Raw genomic sequence first — 18,168 nt, 5'->3', positions numbered from 1 at the left:
TGTGTTCTTTCATCCCTTAACTCGCTTCCCCGGCCCTCTCTTACACAGGGCGTCGCGACTGCCATATCTCTATCGGTTGATCAAAGGGACACTTACCTTAGATGCACTCGAAATGCATCAACGCTACGGAGATATTGTACGAGTCGCCCCTGATGAGCTCTTTTTCGCTCACCCAGGTGCCTGGTCGGACATCCACAAGAAAACTGGGAAGGAGATGGAGAAAGCACCATGGTTCTACCGGCCTTTAGAGCGGTATCCACGATCCCTTATGGATGAAAGCCACGAGCAGCATGGCCGGCTGCGGCGACAAATGGCGTCTGGATTCTCAGAGAAATCTATGCGGGACCAGGAGCCAATCATCCGGGGTTATATAGACCTCCTGCTGCAAAAACTACGGGAGAAGAGCAATGACAGTCAGCCTGTTGTCATCTCAGACTGGTTCAACTACACTACGTTTGATATTATTGGTGACCTGGCCTTTGGGGAACCCTTTGAATGCTTGGGGTCTTCTAAGTATGATGCGTGGATCAAAAGTATTTTTAACACCTGTCGCCCCCTAACACTTGTGCAAGCTCTCGCGTTCTATCCATGGTTGAAACGAATTGCCGTGGACATGGTCCATGAGGGTCTGCGAGAAGTAATCAAGAGACAACGACAGCCTGCAGAGGCCAAAATACGGCGGCGCATGGCTGTCACTGAAAACCGGGTGGATCTGATGGAAGGATTGCTCAAGAAGAAAGACGAATTAGTTAGTAGTTTGGCCCTTTGATCCGGGGACACATTGGCATGGCACTAACAACCGTCCACTGTCGAATTTATAGAATCTGGGCACTGACGAGCTTGTTATGAATGCTCAAGTCCTCATGATCGCAGGTTCAGAGACGACTGCATCCCTTCTCAGCGGAGTTACCTATTTACTGCTCCAGAATTCAGCGGCCTATCAGCAGTTAGTTGATGAGGTGCGCTCAACTTTCAGCAGCGAGAAAGAAATCAACTTTATCAGTGTCAACCGGCTCTCATACATGCTGGCTTGCCTGAATGAAGCTTTGCGCATGTATCCACCAGTGGCGAACGGTATGCCGCGTGTCGTTCCTAAGGGAGGAGCCCAGATATTGGGGCAGTATATTCCAGAACAGGTCAGAAGACACTGATATATTAATAAATAATGAGCAACATCATTAACTATATCTACAGACATATGTGGCTATCCCCCAGTGGGCGCTCTACCGCCGCGAGGAATACTTTGCTGAGCCTAATGCTTTCCACCCTGAGCGCTTTCTTGGTGATTCTAGGTTTGCGAATGATCGACGAGATGCGCTGCAACCATTCAGTGTTGGCCCACGCAACTGCCTTGGACGGAAGTAAGTCAACTTTAGATGTTATAACTATCAGGAAGCTTACTGACTCCATATTTAGCCTTGCATACGCCGAAATGCGTTTAATCCTCGCCCTTATCATTTTTAACTTTGACATGAAGATTGATCCTGACAGTTGTGACTGGATCCAGCAGAAAAATTTTACCCTCTGGCAGAAGCCTCCACTTAAAGTCTACCTGACGCCAGTTGCAAGGAAGTCAGAGCCGTGATTAGGTATAATCAGTCTATATTTGACCATTTTCAGTAGCAATCTACATTTTTAATATCGGACTTTTTCCAGGGACGGCTTCTAGAGCATTGTCCTCATCTAACACAGCCAGTCTTTCTGGTGATGTAGATTAGCATGGTCATCTCCGCAATTTTGAGGGTATTACTGTACCTGTACTGCTCCCTAATCCAACCCTCACGGAACTCAGAGTGGTTGTTGCGGGTTCAGTGCCTACCTAGCCTAAGGAACTTTGTAGGATTCGGTTAAAACCATCAGTTATTAGTAACCACTAAATTTAAGGATTTCTTTAGAAAATTTGATATCACTAGATAGCCTTGTATCTAGGCTTATAACTTCATTATCTTGAGGAACTGATTGGCTGGAACAGAATGTGAATGCGGCAGAATACTACTGGCCATCCACAGTCTCAAATTCTGCACAGGACGGACCAAATCAAGTACTTGGGCAGCATTGTGGTCGTCATCGACACATTGCAACCGAGGTAATCAATGATATAACACTGAAGAAATCCACGCCTTCGCAATATGTTAGCCATGCCGTCTCACTAAAAATGTGTCTAGATGGAGATGCTGTGGCCAGCCATCTGGTAATACCACGGTTAACCCCAAAATAGATGACTCGTGCTGGATAAGGCCTAACCAATTCACGCACAGGGCATGGCCGAAAGCAGGAGATTAGAGACACGCAATAAGCTAGTAATCATATCTACGCCCTGAGTCCCTTCCAGCCGATGATTTCATTTCTTTTGTTACGGCCCAACAAAGTCAAACGAGCTTTATTAAATAAGAGTACGACCTCATATATAGTCTACTCAAGACTTCAACCACCCAGACCCGTGCATTTCTAGTCTGAAGAAGCCCTACAGTGACAGTTCCCCTTGACACTATCGTTGCTAGGAATGGCCCAGGTCGAGGGGCTGCAGGTGACTCAGGGGTATCTCGAGAATCCTACTGCACTCACTGTAACGGGCCCCGGCATGGGTCTATGCTGGCTTGCTAGTTACGCTGGAATGATCCGCAAGTCGTTTCAGGACCGTTCCTACTGCATGCCATTGATGCCACTTGGCTGCAATCTCACCTCTGATTTCATCTTCTCTGTGATTTACCCCCGACGGAGGACCCCATTCTGCAGTATGTCATTGCAAGCTGGCTGGCTGGCAGTGTCATGATGGTTTTCACAACTACAAAGCTCATGCCTAATGAGTGGAAACATGCGCCGGTAACCAGCGGAATATTCTCTGGATATTCGCTATTACTATTCTTGGTTGGGTGACGGTATATTTTGCGTTAGCCGCCCAATTTGGACCAGATGATGCATTCGCATGGAGTGCTTGTTTCTCCCAATTACTTCTTGGTGCTGGTTCCCTGTGCCAAGTGATTGTCCGAGGAAGCAGCCGGGCGGCATCCTTTTTCATTTGGTATGTCAAGGGAACGCAAGTGATCTCTCAGCTAGGTCCTTAACTACTTAATCCCTTTACTGGTTGACATGATCAATCGCTTTGGGGGCGCTAGTCTTGCCGCACTATATTTTACTTTGCGGTTTCGCCATGGGCATGTTATATGGCACAGTCCGTTAGCGTGGTGGGGTGCAGTGGTCGCCTTTCTGACGGACAGTTCCTATGGAATCCTTCTCTGGCATATCCAACGGTCTGAGGGGAATGGTCAGCGGCGGAGAAAGGCTGGATCAGAGATAGGACCAAAATGAAAGGCAAAAAAGCTGGACAGCTGGTGAGCTTTAAGGGTGTTCCTCTGGTACCCGGACCATCTGGCAATCCTGTGTGGAGCCTTCAGCATCTACTGTTGTCCTTCACAAATCTACCTGGGAAGTAAAAAGAGTGAGAAGGAAACCATAAAGTCTGGCTGAAAGTGTTGGAGTGGCCCATTGCATATTCGGAGCGGAAACTCATGTACAACCGTGATAAATAGGTGGCGTCGCATCCGCTTCAGCTTAGACTTTCAACTGGATTGCGACGGCAAGCCTGAAAATTGTGCACAGCCACTCTTCATGGGTTTTGCAGTCAAAAGCACAATACAGCTTCTAGGTAACATTCATGTTTATAGGGTAGAAGGTTAGGAGCTCTGACGCGCCGGAGTTGAACGCTCGGGACAAATCCTGTCGGCAGGCTGTCTACCAGTCTGTTTGTCCAGCTGGAAGGTGCATCCGTCAAGCTCGTCCCGGCTGATTCCAGCGGCCAGTACGAGCTCCAGATGAACTATATGACCATGCAAAATGGCCCAAAGACGCTCGCTTCTTCCCAAGAGTATATCCGCCTGCATATCCGATGTTCCAGGGTACTGTTACAATGTCCACGCATTTGATAGAACCAGGAAATTTTACCTCGCTGCCGGTGGTCAATATATCAAGGAATTCTCTGCTACGCTGCCCGAAGTAAAACCAGGCCTCGTCGTTGACTGGGCTGGGTCCGATGACTCTAACCAACTGTCTGTCCCGGTCGATCCACTTTTAGTCTGGTGCTGGATGAGCTCTATCATAATGGCCAAAAAAAAAAAAAAAAAAAAAAAAAAAAGTTAATAATGTAAAAATGTACATTAAACACGTAAATGTCAAAATGAAAATGACAAGGGTGGGATTCGAACCCACGCCCCTTTCGAGACACGGAAACTGATTAACAGTTTATAGGTCCAGTTCCTGAACCGTGCTCCTTAGACCACTCGGACACCTTGCCTTTCCTATGATAGTCTGGGATTATAACGCATAATTGGAGGCCCATGATGGCAGGCTCATTTATACAGTGGAATTTACCATTTGAGGATCAATAGAACAGTGATTTAGAGCATTATTTACACTTGCCGTCGAAATCAAAAAACCAAGTCTCCCCCACGTTCATACTGCCTCAGTGCTCGCACATACCTGCCAATTGCCATCATGGGGAAACAATGCGAGCTATAGGACGAGCTGATATATGTGCAGGCCGGAGAACAAGCTCTCATTGAGTGATCCTCCGTCCATGTTGCCCCTCCAGCAAATGTCTTGGCCTGCGTTTGTATCAAATACTCCACGCCATTTCGGAGTTCGCTGTCCATGGGTGACAGGTAAGGCAGTAATGCCAGGAGTACCAAAGCTGTCTGTGACGCTGTAGACTCCCCACCGTTCTCTCTCCAGCAAACGTCACCCCAGCCTCCATCTTGATTGCGGAGGCTCTCAAGCCAGTGGATAGCTTGGGACACATCGTCGTTGATACTGTCATCTCTCTCGGTCCATCTGTTGCGCTCTTTGACCCCGATGAAATAAGCCAATGCGCGGAGGACAGCGCTTGTCGCGTCAATGTGATGCCTGGTGCAGCACCCAAACCAGGCACCGCAGGGTTGTTGGGTGACAGACAGGTAGTGTATTGCCCTTCGAGAAGCTGATGCGACATGATCGATCAATGTCCCTTGCGCCACCAGTTTCCTATTCCGTCGACTCACAGTCAGAAGCAAGCCGAAGGTTTCGAGGACATGACCTGTCACGTCTGGCGTTGACTGACGAACAAGTGTCTCACTGCACCCTAGCGATGCCCATCCACCATCTGAATTCTGTCGCTTTAGTAGCCATTCGAGAGCGGTGGTGACAAGGTGTGAGCGGAGCATGAGAGGATCCTGTCGAATTATCGCGTGAATCGCGGATGACACATCATCCACACGGCAGACACGAGTATCAAAAGCCTTGCATGCGTCGGTATTGCCATCTGAAAGCAAACAACCCTGCAGCCATTGCACAGACTTGCTGAACCACGGAGCATCGACTGCGACGCCAGCGTCTTCAAGACCCGTAATCATCAGACTGCTGTCGCGGAGGGTTGTATTCACACTCAAGATCCGCTTTCCATCCTCATCCTCATACACAAACTGTCCGATATTGTCCAAACCCGTGCGCAGAGGACGAGATTGGACCGAGTAACCCTCCAGCTTCAATGCAAGTATCGCCATGTGCAGCGGCCGCGACAGATGCCCGACACCTCCCATTTCCCGCACTGTCTCCAGGACGAACTGAACACTCCTGTCAAGCGCATAGCGTCGGAGGGGAAGGACGTATCTTAGCAAGTTCAGGAAATGTGCAATCAAGTCTGTGGAGGTTGAGGCCAGTGCAGTGTCCCGGCATGTGCGAGGTGGAAAAGCGCAAAAGGCTTTCTCTTGTGGTTCTTCTGGTTTGCACCGCAATTCATTCAAGTATGTGCTGGCCGCGCAGTCCTGAATGGGTAATGGGAAGATTGGACGATGATGGCAGAGGATGAGGAGAGGGATCAGCGCTGTATGGTCCATAGCTGGCCAGCAGCATATACTGCTTAGGAAATGTTGAGGCAGCAATATCAACTCCGGAGGCGGACTTCGGACAGCATTCCAGGGATACAAGCCAAACATTGCTAGATGAATGCGGGTAATAAAGCAGACCTTCGCTATGCTTCCTTCCGCAAGGATAAATGATTGAGATCTGCGCATTTGATGGACATTCCGTGAGACACCTAAGATTCTCAAGGCAAGATAGGCCTCAACCGTAACCGAAAGATCGCCACGGTCCTCTGGGTTAATGCCCCATGAACCATCTGAGTTCTGGACAGAATAGAACCATGAGATGAACGCATCTCGATCTTTATCCAAGTTGCTGCCAAGAGCCTGGTGCATGAGGATATACTCTGCGGTTGTTGCAATGCTATCGATCCTGGTTTGTCCGCGCCAGTTACCGCCCGGTCTCCTCTGGAGTTTGCTATATTGGGTGGCCAATCGAAGCACCTGATTCGTCTCTGACAGCAGGCAATATTGCTCTGGAGGACAGCCAGCCAGAGCAGTGAGTTGCGACCCCAACTCCACTGCACGAGACATTGTTATGCGGATATGTGGTTATCAGACCGGCGAGCAGCACCCAGCAAGCAAATGTATATCTAGATCCTCATGCCAATACTAGACTTAAACTTTCGCAGGCGTGCCTGCCGCCTCTCTGATAACTGCATACTGGACACCAGAGGCCTGACTACGCTTACACTTTGGTCTTCTCTGAGACATTGTGCTTCTAGCCTGGGTTTACAGTTGTATGATCCGTATATCAGCCCAGTAGACTTCAGTCCCCTTCGGTTGCGGTCTCCTCCCTCCAAAAGAGCTCTGACGTCTATAGGCTGGGATCCAAGATTAGCCGCTGGTTGCGGATATGACGGATATGACAGGCGTTTTGGATGGTGGCTGAACCGGCTTTGGGCTGGAGCAAGGGGTTTATCCTGGAATTTACCAAGGCAAAATGTTCCCCTTCCGTGGAATGGGACTGTCATGGACGCCGCTCCATTAACTTACTTTGTTGTAGGTTAACTTCTTCCTTGTAAATAAAGTTTTTAACGGCTCCTGCTGTACGGTTTTGGGTGGGCCCATGAGGTTGATTATGCTTGATTCATCGATGTCACCTCACATCACCCAGATGGCGAAAGTCCTAGTAGTACTAGATCGATGGAGATCTCGTTTCCTGAAGGGCCCATGTAGGATTGTTTCCTTGACAGGCAATCGGCTACGCAAGCTGAATCAGTCTCTGGCCGATTGACGTTCTAGAGATGCAGCTTACCAAGGACGCAACTGGCAACTGATATGAGACTCCATCATGCCGTTCAGTTCTACCAGTACCTTGGTCTAGATCCTTAGCCGGACCATGCAAGGGGCTTCGTGTGACATACCATCCGACGTTAGAATTCCTCTATTCGTCCTGTGCTCATGTATGAGAGTACTGTCGTGATGAGGCGTTTTGGCCAACACAATCAGCAACAGAAAGAATCGTTTCCCAATGAACCGTCACCGCTCAAGGTGTTCCAGGTGGGTTCTTCCGAACCCCCATACAAGAACTGGGGAGTGTGCTGTAAGAGGATAGACACTCGCATTAGTGATACTGTGGCACGAAATACCAGACTGTACCACGGATCATTGACGGGCATTGCAATAAACTCAGCTTGACAGTCCATGACATCTTCCTATCCACACTCAAGACAATACGCCGCAGCGCGGGATCGCTTTACCCTTTCCTTGCCTTGCATGCCTGCGCTATGAGCCATTTCTCACTCCATAGAACAGGGCCTTTCTCAGAACGCCATCTCTGTAATCTATGACCTCACAGTGATTACCTGCTGAGGTGGTCCTTTCCTTTCTGGAGTACGCTTTGACCTCGAGGAAATGTTCTCTGACCGTGTGCGTCTTGCGTCTACCGTCAATGTAACCTTTCCGTGGCTTCCGAATCTGTTCAAGGCTTAATCTGACGAGATAGGGCTGAAGACGTCAAGAATGACAGGTCCCGAAATAAAGGGTCCATGACTGAGCGACTGCAAATGACAACAGAGCAAGGCCAGACTGGTTCTATCCCACTCCCCAATAAATTGACAGAAATAACGCAGGACATTCCCTTCGCGCACTTGGCAAGCCCCTTGTGTTGCAGTCGTTCTGCAGAAACGGACACTCCATGATTTCTCCAAAATTGTCGGTCATGGAAGCTGTACTGGGCCTACTGGCTGTCCTCTATCTTCTACCACGCACCCTTGCAGTCTACATTGTCAGTTCATATACAGTCTGCATCGTATGCGAGCGCTTAGGCTTTATACCGGTCTCTTTGCTACAGTACGAGGCAGGTGATTAGGTGAGAATCCCGTCGAGTGGGTTGAAAGTGAAGACTATGCTCACTCCTAGCTAGCTCCATTCGACGATGCTATCAAACAACGTTCTACCCTTGTTGCGGGACGATGAACTGGATGTGAATTTGAATGTGGATGAGTTTTATGAATTACGCAGCTTATTTGGCTTTTGCACTGTGTCTAACATACCGAGAATGTAATACTATATCACAGGCGCCGAATGGCGCCTGTGATCGATATGCGTTATGACCTTGATAAAGAGTAGGTGAGACTGTATAGGCAGTAAGCTAATTACAGTCTTGTCGACTTGCACAGAATCTCTGAATGCGACGGCACATCGATATGTTCCACGGCTAAATGACCACATAAGTATTGTCGCCCTCAACCCCAGCTCAAGCAAGACACGGGGGCAACTCAGAAAGCCACCACAGTCGAGCCTTATAACACTGAAGCTGGCTCTTAGTTGACCTCCTTCCGACGGACTCGGATAGTAGCACTCGACGGTACAAGTATATTTCCACCGCAAATTATATTCTCGGGTCTTTGTCGAGATGTTCGACATCATAGTTTAAAACGAACACAGGCGAGGATCATTTTGAGCAGATGAAGACCAAAGTGGTCGACCCGGGCTGATGAGTATGGTAGGACAGTGAGAAACTCATTCAAATCATTTTCCAAAGGGAGAGAAAAGGTCACGGCGCATGACGTCCGGAGCCGAAAGGCAGAGATAACGAATTAGGTGTTACCCTAGTGATCTTCTGCGGGGGCATACCCATGTCTTGGGTATATCTTTCCCTGCTTGGACTCATGCCATCCCCCATAGGCTGCTCCTTGAGAAATCGGAATGACTGGTATGACTGTCCTTTATGGTAGAACTTCTCGTCCCTATGGACATCCAAGTTGGACGCGGCAATCCACATACCCGGGGCAGGTGTTGGCCCTAGGGCAGGGTGATTCCAGATGGATGCATACAGAAACACCGGAGCCAGACATAATGTCCCCCGGACAGCACTATCTACGTAATGGAGCTTCTTGAAAGACATTGGGACTCCCCATTCTTTCTCTGGACTGAGGATTGTTGCAGCTTCTTGCCGAAGTCATCGATGCAATCCTATTTCTGGCGGTGAGCTTGCAATATCCAAGATCGCAGCGGAGGAGGTAGGGACAGCTAAAGAGAGGCGATGGGGCTTACGAAGAAATTGGTAGACTTGGACAGCTTTTCCTTATCGAGCTTTTCAGACCCATAAACCCTGTGAGATTCTCAAATCAACGAAGTCGCCGCGTGTCGCCGCGTTGCAAGGTACCCTGAAATCATTTTCAGAAGTCTGCCCTCTTTCCTCCTACTCAATTTGGTCCAGCCACTCCTTGACGAGGGGTGTGGTGGCAGACCACACTCTCCTTTGAGCAAAGTGCAAGGGGACTCCGAGAAAAGTGCCAAGCAGCGGCCATAAGGACTAAGAACCAGGGAGTTAATTGACCACATGCTAACATGGCAGCCCCTTGGAGATTAGTCAATTTGGCAAGAGAACCTAAGTAGCCCGCATCGTGGCTCAGCGGAAAGCCCCATGAGATCCGGCTATTGATCCCGGGCATAACTCTTTGCATCGCTTCAACAAGCCGGACTCTTTGCCATTATGACAATCCTTGCCGAACTCCTGGTCGATATTTCGACGGGGTTCTTCAGCGAGCTCAGAGTGGATGCGGTTGATATTCCGAGTGAGAAACTGGCTGACTCACGAATGGCAATCTTCTCGTCCAGTGCAGAAGCACTAATGCGAAAGAGATTCTTTAAAGTGAAAACTACAGTCCAGGACTTCAAACACAGATAACACATTTTTGTCAGGTTGCCGAAGCATTCATTCAAAATCCTTCGCTGGCAAGATGCCTTGAGGGCATAGGTTGGTATGGATAAATAGCCCATCATTTCGGTTAAACTATTCTCATTGGCATTATTAGATAAAAGTACCATTCAATCGAGTCACAGCATGGTAAAGGAATGTCTTTACCTTGTCATATCTTTCTGAGAGACAGACTCTAAGCCCACCGGAAATCTTCTCCCTTCCGCCAACGCGGGGAATCCCCCTGGGAATGAAGGGGGAACCTTCCATTGCCCAACAACGACAGCGACAAAGATGGAGAAATAAGCGCAGAGAATGAGAGCGATAGATAAATTTGGAGAGATAAAAACTACCGGCAGCTGGATCATCCTGTGGAATTGCTGCTCTACGGATACTGGACACAGAAATGTTTAGGATGAATATCTTAAGGTCTGGTGGCCGGATCTGGAAGACAACCAGCGAACATATATGGGGAAGCATTACGCCATGAAATTATGATTAATCATAGTCAAGGCTAAGCCATAAGAAGAGATTGTGACCTATCATGGTTATGACAACCACGAAAATAACCTTAAACGCGGTCCATGGGTCAGCGTATGCACGGGGCTAGAGTCCAGACAGGGTTACATTCCGGATATTCCAGGCCGGATAGGCTCAATTACAGTGGGGAAATGATAAAGTCAATCTCTGATTGCAGAGCAGTCTCAGTACAATTCGAAAATTCTGCAGTTATAGACCACCCAGATTGTAAGAATCGTTGGTGTCGATGGCCACTCCGCCATGTCTTTGATGTCTTGCAGACGAGACCCGTTAAGCCAGCATATCAGTCGTGTTCATAGACACGTATCCTTGTACGCTTGGCATGATTCCCAGAGGAATGCTGTCAAATCCAGGTTTATCAGGCCTGTTACGTGAGCTATAAGTGCAGCAATTTTAGCCATGAGACATAGCCAGGAAAATAACTCTGCACAAGATTTGCCTCTCATAATAATATAGTTACACGTCTGCCGCGTTTGCAATAATCCCTTCAAAATCAGCAGCATAATCGCGCCATATGGTGCAACGCAGGGCGAGGTGCACAGCGGAATCTGTCTTATTTCTTCATACTCGGGCTTGGAAAACGATAGGAGCACAAGGTCTTAACCTCATGGTGTCTGTTCCGCAGCGAGAAGGCAGGTCCTGGAGTCTGATACAAGTTGCCGATTGGGCATTATATGTCGCGGCAATCAAGACATATTGGACGCAGTTGTGGAGTCCACTGCTGGACGCGGGAGAAGATCCTTCGATTCCGGATCCGGATGGGAATACGGCCCTGCCTCATCTGGCTGTTGGCGTGCAGAAATCGAACAAAAAAAAAAGAAAAGAAAAAAAGAAAGAAAGGAGCTATGGCCAAATATCCAGCGTTTCCTTAATCTGCGGTTGGACAACAAGGCCCCCAACAATGATGGAGAGTCCCCTTGGCCAAGTTTGTTGGAGCTGGCTCTTGCGAGACGTCGCTGGCTAGGTCTCCAGCGCTTTCTAGAGTTAGGGGCAAACGTCTTTCAGCTAAATAACGAGGGTGAGAACCTGTTGCATCTTATCGCGAGGCTGGGCTGCACCCACAAGGCCGGCTTTGCTGGATCCTCGGGCAAGGACCGATATATCAAGCCATTCAAGTATTTGATGGAGCTCGGCTTGCATCCGTTTCAGGAGGATCACAAGCAACAGTCTGTTGTGGTGGGGTCTCTTCTGTCTGGGGTCATGGGTTAATGCTAACAGGTAGGTATGGGACGTCGCGGCCGCAAAGGGTAAAGTTCCTGCAATGAATCAAGATAGGACATGATATTATAGAACAGCATTACCTATACTTCTGCCCTCGGTTGATATCACTCTCTTTAACAGAGAAGTTGAAATCGGCTGTTACTTCAGTCGATATGTACGATGTGGTCCTCTTGAGCTTCAAAGGAATATGATATCTCAATGTCATTTTTCCCGTCCAGTGGTCATATCATCTCCCCAAGTCACCGCGCAATAGTTACAGGTTACTATTCTTCATGCCAAATGGCAGACTCTAAATGAAACTTTGTATTCAGATGATCTACTTGAAACCCACTAAGGGAGCGTCCTCTCACCACCATTCCGTCTTCTCAGCCGCTATTTCATGTATCTTAGTGTAGATGATCTTCAGTCCGTTGCGTGTAGTGGCTACTATCCCAAGCTGGTCCAGATCACCACTGTCCTTGAGTCAGTGCTTCATCTTGTTTCACCTTAATCCACATAAGGTATTGCGTACGTACTCTACAGTATACATGATACAGCCCTACCGGTTCTAGCAGGGGCCTGTAAGCAATAGTAATTATCGAATTACCGCGGATGAAAGTACCTTAGGATCCCAACTGCTTCAATTTCCAATCCAACAATCAGGGGACAACGTCGCTGCATGTCCCTGAATTGGCCGCCAGGGATCCACCAATACACAAGATCCTCCGGCATAGGCTTAGCAGCTCAGTGCCCTTATCTCAAACTGGTTCGACCTAAGCACAGACCAGGATGACGCGTACCATTCACTAGTCACTATACTGCTAGAGTCGAAACTCGCTCACCAATGGCCCGAGTCCAACGTGAATCACTGGCGCCCAGCTCGAGTGAGTGACGCTGCCAAATACGTTTTGGCTTTGCTCGGCGTCGGTTATCAATCAGAAGCCGGTGGCGTGTCTGTTGTTTCAATGCGCTCCAGCCGCCCCTCCACTGGACTCGTCAGTCGTCACTTGCTAGCTTGTAGTGGGCACTGGCGCTGCAGGACGATCCCTGGGACTAGACGCATATTCATTGTGGCCTGCCTTTGTAGGGCAGATTCTGCAGGTCGAAGCAAGAGTTCATCCTTCTTCTCTTTGTTTCGAGTGTTGACGATGTGTTTAGTCTCCACTTGACGATCCCCCTAGAGCTGACGCGTACGAGCTGTAGTGGCTGCAATCCTGAAGCTGGAGGAAGGATGGAACGCAGAAGGGTCATCTAGTGACCTGACTCAGTATGGACAAATAGCCCAATTCGGAAATCCCCAGTCAACACAGGCAGACTACTCTGTAGCAGGATGCCTATTTAAATGCCATCAAATCCGCTCTCAGAATGCCTTTTCTTTCCCATAGTCCCGGTGACTCCAGAATCTAGCACACAGCTTGCCGTTCTTTTCAAAATTCACACTCTTTGACTTCAAGGCCAGGTTGCCATCTTCAATTCTTGAACTTCAAATCAGATCTTCTACTTCACATAATCCGTTCATTCCGTCCACTTCACAATGAAGCCTCAGACTGCTGCTTTCCTTCTCAGCCTTCTCGGTTCGACCCTGGCTGCCCCAATTCAGCACGCCGACAAAGGGTCCGGTGTAAAGCCCACTCCTACTGGACAGGGCGCTCCTGGCGGATTCCTCACTGGCTTCCCCTCCGGTATCCCCTCTGGCATGCCATCCGGTTTCCCTGGTGGTCCCATGGTCTCTGGAGGATTCGGTGGCGAAGGCCAGAACGGTCCCAGGCCATCCGGCCCGGTTCCCACTGGCGCTGCTCCCTCTGGCTTCCCTTCATTCGGCACCGGTCCCGCTCCCTCTGGCGCTCCACAGGGTCAGGGCGACAGCAACTCCTTCGGCGGCCAAGGTGTTCAAGCCCGCTCTCCTCAGGACTTTGAGGGCTCAGGCGCCGCTCCTTCTGGTGCTATTCCCTCTGGTGCCATGCCCACCGGCGCTGCTCCCTCGGGCGCTCCCGGTGGCTTTGGTGGTTTCGGCCAGGGTGGCCAGGGCGGCCCAGGCGAGGAAGGCTCTGGTCCTTCTCCTACCGGCGCTGTTCCTTCTGGCGCCATTCCCTCTGGAGCCGCTCCCTCCGGCGCTGCCGGAGGCTTTGGCGGTTTCGGACAGGGATCTCAGTACTTTGGGAACGCTCAGTTCCAGTCCTCTGGCACCTCGCCTTTTGGTGCTTCCCATTCCGGATCGGCCAGCGGTCGTCATGGTGGCCACCGTGGTCAACACGGCAAGGGCTCTGGCGCGTCTGCTTCCGGTGCATTTCCTTCCGGTGCTGCTCCTTCTGGTGCCGCTCCCTCTGGCGCTGCGGGAGGTTTCGGTGGCTTCGGACAGGGCGGCGAGGGCTCTGGCCCGTCTCCTACTGGCGCTGTTCCTTCGGGTGCTGTCCCCTCCGGCGCTGCCGGATTCGGCGGTCAGGGTCAGGGCCAGGGCCCATCCCCCACCGGTGCCGCCCCATCTGGCGTGCCCCTGCCCAGCCTACTGCTTGAAGCGTCGACAATCTTCTGAGGAGATGACGGGCTGCTACATTGGAGTCTTTGGTCAAGCAGCAGACTTTTGATCACAGGGTGTATGTAATATGCTCTGGGAAGACTGGTACATGTTTGAGAGATCGTGAAAATGTGGAACAGATTTGATGTATTATACAAGAATTCAGAAACTTATCTTCCATCATAATCTGCTTTTAACTCAAGGTGGTTCATCGCCCAGACGGAGTCACTGGGATAGAGATACACAATCCGGATTGGCCAAGCTTTGTGCTTGCACTTCTTGCAGCTGCCACCATTGCCAATACCCTCACGATCGAAGAAGGATACCTAATAGATCATGGTCGTCACTTACATCCTGTCGGTCATACACGCAATCGAACTGGTGGCATTGTACCCGTGGCCTTAGTCCCGTCTAGCATCAAGAGTTGACTGGCGTGAGTTGCATGGTCCGGTCGTCCACCAGGTAAGGACCTGGGACTCTCAAAGGATGTCAGTTACTCTGCCTCACAAACCGACGTTGCCTGTTACACCGGCTCTAATGACATGAGCTAGTAGTATTTCACCGCAGAAGGATACCCTCCAGACTAGGCAACAGAGTTGGGATTGATTCATCGTGCTTGGTTGCTTTTTGCTGCTCGAATTCAACTCGCAATTGTCGGGTATTTCTCTACATCTTCCAAGTAAGACATGACGCGCTCCACCAGTATCCACCTCGGCTCGGCCTGATCCTCATCGCTCAGCGCATGCGAGGCGTTCGGGATGATCATACTGTTGCTGTCCCAGCAGTCGCCAGTCGCCATGGACCATCGCTTCAATAAAAGCTCTTTGTCAACCCGCGGTGGCACTGACTGATCTCTTCCGGAATACAAGACCAGGAGTTTCGAACCCAGCAGGCCGCGCGACCGCAGCTGGCCAAAGGTCTTCTGCATCTGGTCATCGCCGAGGTCGGAGCTGAACATATCGTCTTCTTCTGGTTTCTCCGGGCTGTCTGGGCTGGCCAGGCTCAGGAACCGTCGACTGCTCACCGGCGTTGAGCTCGGATACCCGATGCGAGTTGTTACCGACAGAGGAAGGATGGTATCGAGGGTGTTGTCATCTTCATAAGGGGTAGATCTGGCACGCGCAATAGTTTTCTGGTATATCTCACGCATTCTTCCCGGGCCGTCCCTGTCCGTTCCGTCTCGGATGACCCAATTAATCGCTTCTCGGTCCGAGACAGGCGCTTGCATGATGGCTCCGTCAACAGGCGGCCGCACGAGAGGTTCTACTGCCACATCCTTGTCCAGAACAGGATGTCGCGGTCGCGGATTCGCACAACTCAAATAATGCATGACATCTTGACTGCCCGTCGAATGACCCATGATCACAATCTTCCCTGCGCCGAATAACCCCTGCTTGTAATGCCGAACATACTGCACGCAGCGTGCAATCTCATCGATGTCCTTGCCCAGGTGACTGACTCCCCATCCGCTATAGGAAGAAGACAGAATAGGCGAGAAGACGGACCAGGATGTATACTCCAGCGCTGTAATAAGGTCGGCCAGGTATTCGACAGTGCCCAGTCCGTCTCCCAGGCCGCCGATGAACACGAGAGTGTTGGGTTCTCTAACGATGCCGTTGGTATACTCGAAAGCGACCAATCCTTCACACTGTTCGATTGATGAGTTGTTAGCGCAAAGACGAAAAGCTTCTTCGATGGAGCCAGTGCGTCTTACATACATAGGGATGCAGAATACCAGCATGGCCCTTGGTTCGTGGTTGCCGCAAGGGAAGCTGCATTTTGCGGTCGCAAATCAGCAGAACTGGCGGAAACGTACAGATTTTATTTGCTGTATGCTTTGCTGAACCAGGAGAGATGATACAGTGAGTGATGAAGAAAACAGGAGTCGTTTGGTTTCTGGACAGAGAAAGGGAGAAAGGGAAGATTCGTTGGAGACAGCTTCACCAAGCCCTACCGGGAAAACCTCGGCCCGCAGTAGCTGAAATGGACGTTTTTAGGTCTGAGCAGTCGAATAAACGTCAGAGCGCATCCTCACTTGTTTCGCATGTGCATAAAAGGACAGCCAGATGTGCCTGTATCTTTATGTCCTAAAGATGTCTGATCTACAAGTCTAACTCCTCATCTGGTTACAGGATCAGATAAGATTAGATGCAGTTAGAGCTAAAAGTAGGTAATCTTAACCCTAACCCAATCGGGCAATCTGTCCTGGCGACGGAGGATAAAGGACGAGATTTTTAGCCTGCTGTTTATCACGGCGCATACCCTGGCCTCGTGGACCATAAGTCACATACGAATATGCAGACCCGGCTGTGTTTCGGTGTGGAAGTACGGTGATAAATAAAGCAAGGGCCTGAGGGGTAAGATCAATTTGAATACTCCACTCTGGTAACCAATATCAAAATATTTTACTACAATTACTCTGTGTGTATATGTACAAACTACCGATATCTTGCAGCTTCGTCTCACTGTACCAGCACTACCATGTCAAGCGCTTCAATTTCAACGGAAGGTGGAGCAGTCGTTGCCCTGACTCTGTAGGCTTCGGCAATCGTCCAGCCCGAATGTTCATCTGCAGGGACTGGTGGAGCAGTCTCGGCTCAGCCAACTTCGAATCACGCTCCTTCCGGAGCGCTACAAACTCCTCTTCGGTAACGCCATCTTTAAGGTGTCTATTTTGCTGCCTATGTTCCTGGACGCTCAGCGAGGGAACAGGATCCTTGCGCCCCTCGGCAGGATAGTCGTGGCCCGTCCAGATCATGACGTGATCCGGCAAACCCAAGACCTTCCGCCCTGATTGATAGAGCTTGTTTGCACTGCCGCCGGGGAAATCACATCGTGCGGTGCCAATATCCAAATGGAAGATTAGATCACCGCTGAAAATATTGTCTAGTGGGTTAAATTAGTAATGCAATGCGACAAGTCAATGGCTGTGAGTGGACATCATACCTCCAATGTGGTATCCCAGATGGTCCGGTGTGTGTCCAGGAAGATGAATGGCCTTGGCCGTCAAATTGCCAATCTTAAATGTCTCATCGTCCTCAAACAGTTTGTCAAAGACGTCTTCATATTCCTGCGCAGGAATGCCGTATCTCTGACCAAACACCTTCTGCACCTGTCCAATGCGCTTGCCGATCCCGATGGGCGGCCGGTGGCCTTGGTTCTCGGCTAAGCGCTTCTGTAGATAGGACGCTGCGGTGAGATGATCGGCATGTGCATGCGTTTCAAGAATTCTATCGACTCTGTATCCCTTCTCCTTGATCAAGGACAGGAGCGTGTCAGCGGACTCCGTGGTGATGACCTGGGTGGCGGGGTCATAGTCCAGGACCGGATCGATGATGACGGCTGTCGATGTCGCTGGATCGGCTACCACATATTGCCAGGTGCCTGTCTTGCCTTCAAACACATTGTGAATGGTTGGTTCTCCTGGTTCCATGGTTGCAGTGCTGTATGTTGCTCGAGGAACCGTCCCATTCAAGGAATGTTTGTTAGGGTAGGTGCGTGTATTCTGAGCACGTTGTTCTGACAGCGGCCTTGCATAAACTGATAACGATCTTAGAGGTGCTCTTCTAGTGGTGCAGGCCGACTTCTCTGCAGCTTGATAATGGAGAGGACGCAGTGGCACTCGGACAGCAGTGGAAGACGCCCGCAACAGACCCGCTGTTGCTTGCCAATTTTTGCAGATTTGAGGCTGAATGGATGTCATGTTTAAATATGTTTGTGCTCATTGGCAGAATGAAAGATTCATGCGATCTGAAGCTGTTTATACTTCTCTCGGTCTCCATGCAGCTAAGCATCGGGGATCTGGACCCACTCGGCGATCCAGGCACGTGACTGTCAATCGGCGACTGGCTTCTTCCTTATGACATCACTCTTTA

The 18,168-nt window shown here is 50.0% G+C and overlaps 8 protein-coding genes and 1 non-coding gene across 9 annotated transcripts; 3 read left to right on the top strand and 6 right to left on the bottom strand.

Annotated features, from left to right (window-relative positions):
- Positions 1 to 112: 112 nt before the first annotated feature.
- On the top strand, positions 113 to 1,585 carry P174DRAFT_377468 (cytochrome P450; the record flags this gene model as incomplete). The annotated part of the gene is made up of 4 exons (XM_024822749.1): positions 113 to 748; positions 822 to 1,136; positions 1,195 to 1,361; positions 1,417 to 1,585. The coding sequence occupies 4 exons, from the start codon at positions 113 to 115 to the stop codon at positions 1,583 to 1,585; spliced, it is 1,287 nt and encodes a 428-aa protein (XP_024679102.1).
- A 918-nt stretch (positions 1,586 to 2,503) lies between these two features.
- Positions 2,504 to 3,309, top strand: P174DRAFT_463921 (uncharacterized protein; the record flags this gene model as incomplete). Its single annotated transcript, XM_024830328.1, has 4 exons — positions 2,504 to 2,701; positions 2,722 to 2,775; positions 2,832 to 3,022; positions 3,117 to 3,309. 4 exons carry the CDS (start codon positions 2,504 to 2,506, stop codon positions 3,307 to 3,309), a joined length of 636 nt encoding a protein of 211 aa, XP_024679101.1.
- An 872-nt stretch (positions 3,310 to 4,181) lies between these two features.
- Positions 4,182 to 4,291, bottom strand: P174DRAFT_t157. The gene has a single exon. It is a non-coding gene; the product is annotated as a tRNA-Leu (tRNA).
- Positions 4,292 to 4,424: 133 nt separating this feature from the next.
- P174DRAFT_424673 (putative squalene-hopene-cyclase) lies at positions 4,425 to 6,425 on the bottom strand (the record flags this gene model as incomplete). The annotated part of the gene is made up of 1 exon (XM_024825218.1): positions 4,425 to 6,425. One exon carries the CDS (start codon positions 6,423 to 6,425, stop codon positions 4,425 to 4,427), a length of 2,001 nt encoding a protein of 666 aa, XP_024679100.1.
- A 2,273-nt stretch (positions 6,426 to 8,698) lies between these two features.
- Positions 8,699 to 9,243, bottom strand: P174DRAFT_497523 (uncharacterized protein; the record flags this gene model as incomplete). The annotated part of the gene is made up of 1 exon (XM_024830901.1): positions 8,699 to 9,243. The coding sequence occupies one exon, from the start codon at positions 9,241 to 9,243 to the stop codon at positions 8,893 to 8,895; it is 351 nt and encodes a 116-aa protein (XP_024679099.1). The 3' UTR covers positions 8,699 to 8,892.
- Positions 9,244 to 10,799: 1,556 nt separating this feature from the next.
- Positions 10,800 to 11,066, bottom strand: P174DRAFT_298626 (uncharacterized protein). The gene has a single exon (XM_024821617.1). It carries the CDS (start codon positions 11,022 to 11,024, stop codon positions 10,872 to 10,874), a length of 153 nt encoding a protein of 50 aa, XP_024679098.1. The 5' UTR covers positions 11,025 to 11,066; the 3' UTR covers positions 10,800 to 10,871.
- A 2,064-nt stretch (positions 11,067 to 13,130) lies between these two features.
- Positions 13,131 to 14,622, top strand: P174DRAFT_298507 (extracelular proline-glycine rich protein). The gene has a single exon (XM_024821616.1). It carries the CDS (start codon positions 13,313 to 13,315, stop codon positions 14,309 to 14,311), a length of 999 nt encoding a protein of 332 aa, XP_024679097.1. The 5' UTR covers positions 13,131 to 13,312; the 3' UTR covers positions 14,312 to 14,622.
- A 311-nt stretch (positions 14,623 to 14,933) lies between these two features.
- Positions 14,934 to 16,071, bottom strand: P174DRAFT_424671 (putative esterase; the record flags this gene model as incomplete). Its single annotated transcript, XM_024825217.1, has 2 exons — positions 14,934 to 15,941; positions 16,012 to 16,071. The coding sequence occupies 2 exons, from the start codon at positions 16,069 to 16,071 to the stop codon at positions 14,934 to 14,936; spliced, it is 1,068 nt and encodes a 355-aa protein (XP_024679096.1).
- A 596-nt stretch (positions 16,072 to 16,667) lies between these two features.
- P174DRAFT_445393 (MBL fold metallo-hydrolase) lies at positions 16,668 to 18,017 on the bottom strand. Its single transcript, XM_024828332.1, has 2 exons — positions 17,240 to 18,017; positions 16,668 to 17,179 (listed from the first exon to the last, which is right to left on the bottom strand). The coding sequence occupies exons 1-2, from the start codon at positions 17,724 to 17,726 to the stop codon at positions 16,770 to 16,772; spliced, it is 897 nt and encodes a 298-aa protein (XP_024679095.1). The 5' UTR covers positions 17,727 to 18,017; the 3' UTR covers positions 16,668 to 16,769.
- Between the last annotated feature and the right edge of the window lie 151 nt (positions 18,018 to 18,168).

Source organism: Aspergillus novofumigatus (assembly GCF_002847465.1).
Source record: "Aspergillus novofumigatus IBT 16806 chromosome Unknown P174scaffold_8, whole genome shotgun sequence".
Lineage (NCBI taxonomy): Eukaryota > Fungi > Ascomycota > Eurotiomycetes > Eurotiales > Aspergillaceae > Aspergillus > Aspergillus novofumigatus.
Note: the sequence above shows the minus strand (reverse complement) of the source record. Positions and strands in the feature narration are given on the sequence as shown.